The sequence below is a fragment of the Hyperoodon ampullatus genome (genome assembly GCF_949752795.1).
Source record: "Hyperoodon ampullatus genome assembly, chromosome: 5".
In the NCBI taxonomy this organism is placed as follows: Eukaryota; Metazoa; Chordata; class Mammalia; order Artiodactyla; family Ziphiidae; genus Hyperoodon; species Hyperoodon ampullatus.
Genome location: NC_136918.1, coordinates 67,441,364 through 67,451,274, shown reverse-complemented (window position 1 = coordinate 67,451,274; position 9,911 = coordinate 67,441,364). Strand labels below are relative to the sequence as shown.

Below are 9,911 nucleotides of genomic sequence, written 5' to 3'. Positions count from 1 at the left end.
ATAAAAGCTCAAATCAGAAAATGAAAAACACATAGTTTATTACTGTAGTTAACCATCGTTAACATCTTGGTGTATTTCCTTCCAGTGTTTTACTCCTTTTAATTTAATTTTTTTTTTTTTAAACTTAGTCGGGATCACTCCAAAGCAGGAATGTTTGGGGAGACAGCCTCTGGCTGGGCTGGGAATCAGGCAGCCTCTATTCTCGAGTCTAGCGAACTGGAAGCTGCAGATCAGCACTCTTCTTCCCGGACAGGGGTAGCAAGAGTGAATATTTTCCTTTAAAGCTCACTTGTTTCCGTATTCTAAGCTGATTTGTACATTTTTCTCTTTTCCCCCCAGCATCTTCAAGGTCACCGACACCTGCCCCATGCTTCAACAAGTTAACCTTGATGGCTTCTGGAAGTCCATTCACTTCTGCTTAACGAAAGACTCCTGCCCCCATTTCACCTTCTCCTGAGGTGACTGAGGAGGTGGTAGGAGGCCGCTAGTTCGGAGCTTCAAAGGGACCTGCAAACCTGAACAGCGGAGTCGGAGCCCTAGCCCCGCCGCAGGGTCAGGAGCGCCCGGGGGCTCCACTAGGAGGCTCCGTGTCTCTCTAGGGAAGGGTTGCGACCCGGGAAAGCCTTCGTGGTTAAGTCCTCGCTCCAGGGGCGTGTAGCTCGCAGAGAGGCCAGCCCAGCCTCATCGCTGCCGAGGTTATCATCAGAGCGCACCTCCACGTGGCTCTGCGTCCTCACATCCCGCTGCTCTCGGGAGGTCTTTTCTCGTCGCGAGGTGTTTAGGCCCGACGCTCGCTCTCAGCCTCTCGGGAGATTCCGGCAGGCCTCTGTCCCAGAAAACCAAGGGTCCGAGCTCTCTGCCTCGCTTTGCGAGCCAGGAGAAGTGCGTCCCTTCTCGCTTGCCTTATGCTGGGCGAGGCGGGGACCGCACTACCGTGCTGCCAGCCGGAGGGGGAGACGCTCACGTGCGGCCCTCTGTTTTCCAGCCGGTAGCAGTGGATCCCGCGAAACCACCGTTCAGCCTACCAGGGTCAGTATTATATTGTCCTGAGAGCTCGCACAAGAGGCAGACAAGACCATCCACTCGAGCTCGGCTGCAGACGCGCCCTTTCCCTCCCCCCTCGGTTCGTCCGGACCGCCCGCAGTTGCAAGCGCGCCAGCCGCCGCCGATTTGCCTCGGCCTTTGACAGCTCGGCCCGAGCACCTCCGGGCCTCGAGTCCCGTCTCAAGGGGCGGGGCGAGGCGGGGCGAGCGAGCGCTGGGCGGGGCGAGTGCGAGCGGCGGCGCTAGGAGGGAGTGCCCGATCCCAGCAGAGCCAAGCAGAGCGGAGCGGAGCGGAGCGGAGCGGAGCTGGGAGGTGCTGCGGCGAGGCAGGCAGAGCCCGGCCGGCCGCCTGCGGCTCCGCGCCGATCGTGCTGCGTCCCCGGGCTCCGCGTATCCCCGCCTCTGCCCAGGCTCCCGCAAAACTTTTATTCTCTGGGGCCCCCTGGGTGTCTGAAGGACTCGGAGAGCTCGGCCCGCTCTGCGCTCCCCTGCGGCGGCGACCAAGGGGACGTGCATCCCTCACCCGCGGGTCTCTAGCGCCTCGCGCCTCTTCACCTGCCGATCGCTCCCCGGAGCAGCGAGGGGGCACCCGCGGAGGCGCCGCGCGGGCGGCAGCGCCCCGGAACTCTCCCGCCCACCGCAGCAGACCCGCCCGGCGCAACTTTAACTTGATTTCTCTCGTCCAGCCCCGGCACCCGCGACTGCTGCTGCCACCGCCGGCGTCTCGGCAGCCGCTGCCTCACAAAGGGGCGTAGGGAGGGGAGGCGGCGCGGGCGGCGGGCTCAGACGTCTGTGTGCTGGGCGCGGGCCTCCGGGCCGCAGAGGCCGGGAGACAAAAGGGAAACTGCCTCTGTTCACCGTGCGGGCTCGGAGCTGCCTGCTCGTCCGTCTCCCGCCCGGCTCCGTGAGCCTCCCCCCGCTAACCCTCGGCTGCTGCTCCGCCTCCCTCCCCGCGGGCTGTCCCCGCAGTGCTCCGGGACCCGGCGAGCTTTCGGGGCGCGCGTCGCTGCTGGTGGTTGGGGCTCTAGTGATAATAAATGATAGAGGATACAATGACTTTGCTGTCTCTACTGGGTCGCATCATGCGCTACTTCTTGCTGAGACCTGAGACGCTCTTCCTGCTGTGCATCAGCTTGGCGCTGTGGAGTTACTTCTTCCACACGGACGAGGTGAAGACCATCGTCAAGTCCAGCCGGGACGCCGTGAAGATGGTGAAGGGCAAGGTGGCCGAGATAATGCAGAACGACCGACTGGGAGGGCTCGATGTGCTGGAGGCCGAGTTTTCCAAGACCTGGGAGTTCAAGAGCCACAATGTGGCCGTGTATTCCATCCAGGGCCGGAGAGACCACATGGAGGACCGCTTTGAAGTTCTTACGGACCTAGCCAATAAGACGCATCCGTCCATCTTCGGGATCTTCGACGGGCACGGGGGCGAGGTAGGAGTTCTCTGGGGCTTTGTTTGAGTGTGTGTGTGTGTGTTTGTGTATGTGTAAACAACAGGACGTGGTGTGCGTGTTGGGTAGCACCTGAGTGCGAGGGGCGTGGTGATGACCTGGTGTCGGGCTGGACAAAGCCACTAGTTCCAAACGTGGCCAAGTTGCCAGAAACACCGCGGGATCCAGGCCTCTTGTACTGAGGGTCCAGTGTGGGGGAGGAAGGGTCATCCATAACCTATTTCGTGCCTCATAATTTATCAGGTTTCCCAAGGCCAGAGCCCAGCAAATGACTGTGTTAGATTTGCTGGGAGAGTTAATGGTTTCTACAGTGAACTTTGGCCCAGGGCCTCAGCGCCCCTGTTCTGGGGTTTGAGGCCGAGCTAGGCGCAAAGAAGGAAGAAATCTTTGATTCTCGTTAGGAAAAAGATAAAATCTGCAGAGCCGAATCAGTGAGGACTTAGTAAGGGTGAAGGAAGCTCTGACTCCTTTCCAGCTCTTTCGCCCTGAGGAGGAACCCGAGGGGCAGCGCTGCGCTTCTTCCCAATTCCATTAACTTTGCAAGTGCAATCCGGCCACTTGACAGCAGCGCTTCGCTGGCCGCCTGCTTTTAGCTGGATCGAGGCACGGGACCGAGATGCCTCTGGCCTTTGCAGAGGTGGCAATCCCCGCAGAGGTAGCGGTGCCCAGATCTCACCCCTGCGCCCTGGCCGGCGTGGGACGCAGACGTCTCTCTGCTTCTAAATTCCTTTATTTGGGGTTCATGTGGGAGCAAGAGATGAGGTTAGAGGCCGGTTCAAGTCCCTCTCCCGCATTTCTGCGGCACCCTGATTGCTTGTCGGGGCTCAGATTTCCTGGAGGTCGGGGCGAGAGTTGGCTTTGGTCCTTGGGCATCGGCCCAGGCGAAGTGAGTGGCAAATGTGGCTCCAGAGCGGTGCTCCAAAGAGTAGCAGGCCAGCCACCCCATCTCTGTAAACTTGGCAGTTTGGAAAAGAGTTTCATTGCTGCATACTTTTTTTTTAAAAGCATACTTTCTTACTCCCCGCACCCCCTCTTCACCACCCCTCCTTCATCATTTCCTCCTCCCCCCGCCGCCTCCTCCCATCCAACTTTCCCCCCTCTATTCTCTTGCCGCTTCTGGTCTCTGGGTGGGCTGTAGGGTATATCATTCTCTTTCAAGCTTGTTCTTTGGACTTTATTTTGGGTGAACATTGAGAACGCTCTCAACTGGGTATCTTAACTGCATTCTCTCTTTGATACAAGGTCACTTCACCCAACCCTCTGCTAATCTTTCCCACATACTGTAGGTACCTACATGGTAGAACCAACTTTGCCAGGAATGGCAAACTTGATTGGAACATTTATTTGGTAGAGCTGAAGTCAGTTTTTGCTATCTTCCATCCACCCTAGCCCTTTCTATATTCTGTGTTTCAAAACGAAGGTTTCTCACTGATTGTAAATTTGTAGCCTCTTGTGTAGTATGGGGTTCTTTCCTTTCTCCTTGGGTAGGTGAAAGCTGTGAAGTTAATTGAGGGAAGGGACGCTGTGTATTTGGGTAAAAAACATATCTGAAAGATAAGGTTGCCAATATAATGGCTGATCTGTTTTCTGGCCTGAGTCAGAATGTCTATATTTTCATTTTATGTGCCTCGACTGTTGTAAATCATTTAATAAAGCTTATATTTATTATATACTTTACATTAAAATTGTTGGCAGATGATGATCTGATTCTTGTGTTAGAAAGTACAGTTTTATTCTTAACTTAAAGGTCTGGATGTAGTATTAATGTTGTGAAACTCTGGGTTGTGCTCGTCAGGGTGTGCTGTATTGGCATGTTTTGAGCCTGCACATGTAAGTGAATGAGTATTTTAAAATTTTCTTCTAAGCTGATATTCTAAAACATGAATATTGAAGACTCCAACAGATTTCAGGTTGAAAAATTTCCAGTATTCTGGCAAATGTACCATTCAGAAAAGGGACATGCGAAATGCTTTTATTTAACTAAAAATATTTTACATGTATAGGGCTTTTCGTTAAATTTTTAAATAATAAAGGAGATCATCATTGTTAGCTAAACTATGAAATGAGTTTCATTGTGCCTTATATTAAAAAGCTTGCTGTTTGCAAAATAATTAATATTATCAGTACCCTGAAAAACAGAACAATTGTTCTGTCTGTAACATCCTACAGTGCATAGCCAGTTCATTCATTCTGGCTTTGTTTTAGGGCAAAATAAGGAGTTATAAAAAAGGCTATTTAATTGCTATTGGGAATGTGATGACAAATAATCTTAGGTATTTCTCTCTTCCTTTTTCTTTCATTCAAAGAAAATCCAACCATCTAATTCTTGTCTTCTGTGTTGTTTAGCTTCTTTAATATTCACCAGAGGAGGGTGCCACTGTTTGATTTTGGTGTAGATGATAGTTATCACCTTTCAGAAAAGAGGAAGCTTTTTCTGAACTCTCTACATACACATATATGTAGAGAGTAGTAGTAGTGTGGTATGGAAGATGATGAGGAATTTAATTTTATTCCTAATAAGTCAAACTAATAAGATAAGCTATTAAAAATCAGGACCCATGTACAATGGTAGTGCTTTTAGATACAGAAGGAACCTAAGCTACCTTGTATATCTATTTCATTCTGTTTTTTAGATGAGATGTTTATTGATGGCAGGAGAAGTTGTGCCCTTCCTTGCATGGCTTATTCAAGGCCTTCAGTTTGATAAGCTTTATATTAAACCAGTGGACAAATTAGTTTGCATATTTACATAGGTTAATAGATAGCACACTAGGGATACAGAGGTGAATGAGACATGATTCTCATTCTCAGAAAGTTTCAGTGTGGTGAGAGAGATAGACCTGTGTACCAGAAATTATAGTCATTGTGTGCTTAGGGTGTTACTGGAATACTGAAGAGGGTCATTTAAATCAAATTGGAAGGTGCGAGGCCCTGGGAAAGACACCTTGAAGGCATCATTTACTGCAAGTGGTAAAGGTGTAAGGTTAAAAGTGTAGGCTTTGAATCTGTGCTCTGCCTTAAACTAGCTGTGACCTTGGACAAGTTGCTTAAGCAGCTTTATCTGGGAGTTTTTAATCTGAAAAATACGGATAATAATGCATGTGAGGTTCACTGTCATCAGTTGTATTAATACCCTATCTAGAAAATACTTGATGGAGAGAAGGATGTGGAAGACGAAAGCTTAGAGACCAAGAAGTTTGTAGTGTTGGGGCAACAGTATCCAAGGGAAGGAAGGAGACTCTACACATGAAAGCCACAACTTTGATCACTAGAAAGGTGTATGTTGGATATAGATAATTCATTAGGTATCCACCGAACTCTCTATCACTGTTTGTTCTAACTTCCGGTGAACTGATTGTTAATTTAGGATTCCAGGTATCCTAGCATTAGGGAAGTAGCATCCTGGCTTCAGGTGCAAATTTTCTGATTAGTGAAAAGGAATATTCTTTATGATTAATTAATAAATTGGTATTCTGACTTGTACTTCAGCCTCTTCTGAGTTGTTAACATGAGTTAGTTCTCTTGAGTCTGTTCAACTGTGTATTTTTGACAAAGCTATGTTCAACTGTGTATTTTTGACTAAGCTATGTCTCCAGACTTGTTATGCTGAGAACCAGACTCTGGATGGCTGTGACTTCCAGATGGATGATAGCTTAATGAGCCATGTTTTTTTTAGAGGTGCTATGGGCCAGCTTCCTTACTTGATTCCCTTGGGCCCTTGATAACATTCCAACCACCATACTATGGGTGGATGGTTGAAAGTGTGTGTGTGTGTGTGTGTGTGTCTAAAGCTATGGCAGTGACTCTTTTGCTGTATAATGAAAATTAAAATAACAAAAAGGAAAAAAATAGCTTAGATTGTATCAACTAATGTGGAAAGGTTATTTTTAAAATTACAAAATACTGTCTATCTAAGAAAATTGTTTTTGGTGCTTATCTATAATTTTTATCCACAGGCAAAATGTGTTTTTTGTTTTAAACTTTTTATATTAGCTAGAAGAAATATCACTGACCGTTTGAGGCACCTTTGTCAATGTTCATGGCTGAAACTTATATAGAAGAATGATTGTTATGTGTTCTATATGCTTATGGACATTACTGTATTAAAGGTCATATATCATTGTATCATAAAATTGACACACAACTTGGCCAGCAGTTTAAGCTTAGAGTTCCACACTTCGCATCAGAGAGAAGCTATACTTCTGGTGCTTGTCAGGGGCTATAGTCTTGAGGCTTAGCACTTCTCAGAAGCTCAGAAGACAAACTGCTTATGGAGGGTTGCCTGAAGGATATATACCGTCTAGTTCTTTAGATGAGTGGTTCTTAACTTTTCTTGAGTCATGCTTCTCTTTGAGGATGTTATGAAACTACCGACATATCCCCCAGAAAAATGGACATGAGCACATAAAGTTTTGTTTATAATTTCAAAGAGAATTAGATGCCTGAAGCCTCTGGATTTTAGGTTAGTCTAGATAGAATAAAATCTGTCTCTGATAAATCTAGACCTGCAGGGAGCTGTGTACCTGGACTCCACCTTGCCCTGATTGCCTTCCTCTTCCTTCCTCTCTGTCATTTTGCATTTATTGACTTGTGTGCTGGCATTTGTTTGTGAGGATTGTTACGAGGGATGGTCTCCCAAAGCTCTCTGACAAATCAACTTTAGGGATGTCACTGAGGACTTTATTTGTTACAGTATATAATATCCTCTTTATGAGGACCAAGGAAGAGAGAGTTCTCTAAGAGCTTTTTTTTTTTATCTTAAGGATGCTGAATCATGTAACTGATTGGATCATCCTGTGTTTGTTGGCTGCCAGAAGTGTTAGAGCCAAACCTCCGACCTACCTCTAGCAAGTGTGCAGAATTTTATTAATTTGGTACATGAACCTCACTCCCAGGACAGCTTATATTTCCTACATTTAGTTTTCCTTTGTCCCATTTTTCTCTTTCTCGTCTTAGATATGTCATTTTATCTTGTGGTGTATGTATTTATGTAAGTTTCATTGGCTCCTCTCTGAAATAAGATATACTACTTCCAAATAAATAAATTATGAGTGGCATAATGAATGATCTGCCTTCCAGACGTTACAACTGACGTTAGTAAATGTTGGGCTCCCACATCACTGATGTACAAGAAGCCTGTAGATTTAGTGTGGACAAATGCCTTATGGTTTAAGAGAAAATTCAGGTTATTTTGGTTTAAAATGGCACATTAACAGTTCTGCCCCAAAAGGGGGAGGCACTTTACGTTTTTTTAAAAAATTAATTAATTTATTTTATTTTTATTTATTTTTGGCTGCGTTGGGTCTTTGTTGCTGTGCACGGGCTCCCTAGTTGAGATGAGTGGAGGCAACTCTTCACTGCAGTGCATGGCCTTCTCATTGCGGTGGCTTCTCTTGTTTCGGAGTACAGGCTCTAGGCGTGGGCTTCAGTAGTTGTGGTGCACAGGCTTATTTGCTCTGTGGCATGTGGGATCTTCCCGGACCAGGGCTTGAACTCTTGTCCCCTGCGTTGGCAGGCAGATTCTTAACCACTGCACCACCTGGAAAGCCCCACACTTTCTCTTTAATAACCCATTCCTGTCCTGTGCTTAGCAGCTGTTTGTAGGTGAATGTAGGATCCTGACTGCTGATCATGGTGCATCTTCTGAACAGATTGTTTAGAAATTCAGTTTAATTAAACCAACATTTTCTGTATAGTCTGTGGCATAACAGAGTTATGCTCTCTGTGATGCCCAAAGATGAATCAGTATATTCTGTGTCCTCAGGGAGCATTCCATCTACTTGAAGAGATGAGTTTTTAAAAAATAGCAGAACTACAAGATGCAGTTGGACCACCTGCAAGAGAGTGGTGGCCTGACTGAGGGAGCTTGGGGAGTCTTGGATAATTTTGAAGAACTGACATTTGACTATATCCTAGCATTTCAGTAGACAGATTGGGTGGAGGGAGGATGAAAAGATGACATCACGGGTGGAAGAAAAAGTATGAAAATGGATCAGAGGAAGTAAAATGCACTCACAGCTGGAAGAAAGGCAGGTAGCTCTATTTGTTTAGAGCAGGCTTTCCCCATATGCTGTAATCTAGAAGCCCACTCATTTTTCTTCCATATTTAAGTACCTTCTGTTTTATGATATACTTCATATTGTTTTTTATAGATTTATTTTTATAAATTTATGTATTCACTTTTGGCTGCATTGGGTCTTCACTGCTGAATGCAGGCTTTCTCTAGTTGCGGAGAGCGGGGGCTACTCTTCGTTGCGGTGTGCGAGCTTCTCATTGTGGTGGTTTCTCGTTGTGGAGCACGGGCTCTAGGTGCGTGGGCTTCAGTAGTTGTGGCACGTGGGCTCAGCAGCTGTGGCTTGCGGGCTCTAGAGCGCAGGCTCAGCAGTTGTGGCGCACCGGTTTAGTTGCTCCATGACATGTGGGATCTTTCCGGACTAGGGCTCGAACCTGTGTCCCCTGCATTGGCAGGCAGACTATCAACCACTGCGCCACCAGGGAAGTCCCATATTGTTTTTTAGATATCTATTTTTTTTAAAGTTAAGTATATTTGTTTAAAAAAGAAACTTCATATCAGCACTGTGAGTAGAAAGTCCATAAAATGAAATTCTTGGCCTCCAACTTGCTAATAATCTATCTCCATCTTGATGGAGTAGAGCGATTCTAAAAAAGTTCTTCTAGTCTCTGGTTGCCTCTAGAGTCCTTCTGTCCCCCTCCCCTGGCTCTTTATGAACAGAAAGGTGGCTTTTAAAATTTAACTGTTGACCAATTAAATTGAAGTGAGGCAGGTTGCTTGTTCCCTTCGCAGGTGGAAGGTGCCTCTGGTGATGCCACTCTTTGAGGAACCCTGGTTTGGAACAGCTTTCCACTGTGTGGACTCATGTGACAGATGAGATTTCATGTGTAACACACCTCCATGGGGAACCCAGAATGATAGGCAGTTCACAGTGTTCTAGCAGAAATTCCACCCCCATTTCTAACGCAGGTACATAAGAAGACGTTATAGGCATAAACCTGAATCCTTTCTAGCTTAGTTTAAAAAGTAAATAATTCATAAGTTTTTGGTACTTGAGCCATTATTGGTTACAAACTGTGACTACTTACAATGACAGGATACACAGTGACATGTGTGCTGGGACCCACAGTTGAGGAGCCTTAGCCTGGAGTTTACGGTATACCCAGGTGAGGAGTTGGAGATGCTGCTGGAACGTTTGTCAGCACTGACACTGAAAGCCACACTGAGCAGCCTGGGCCATGTGCTGTAGATATTGGAGAACCATTGGATATTTCTGAGCAAGGGAATGGCTTTTAAATCCATGCTTTAGTAATTCTTTTCCTCTAATCTATATAGAGGATTGATGTGAATGAACAAGATAGAAAGGGTGTGTGTGTGTGGGGTGTCAATTGGGAAAGCCTG

The 9,911-nt window shown here is 46.7% G+C and overlaps 1 protein-coding gene across 1 annotated transcript in view; it reads left to right on the top strand.

Moving 5' to 3' along the window:
• Positions 1-2,080: 2,080 nt before the first annotated feature.
• Positions 2,081-9,911, top strand: part of PPM1L (protein phosphatase, Mg2+/Mn2+ dependent 1L) — a gene marked incomplete at both ends in the record, with an annotated part of 327,211 nt that continues 319,380 nt past the window's right edge. The window contains one exon of the mRNA XM_079705034.1: positions 2,081-2,479. Coding sequence (XP_079561160.1) covers positions 2,081-2,479 — 399 coding nt within the window. The remainder of the gene's footprint in view (positions 2,480-9,911) is intronic.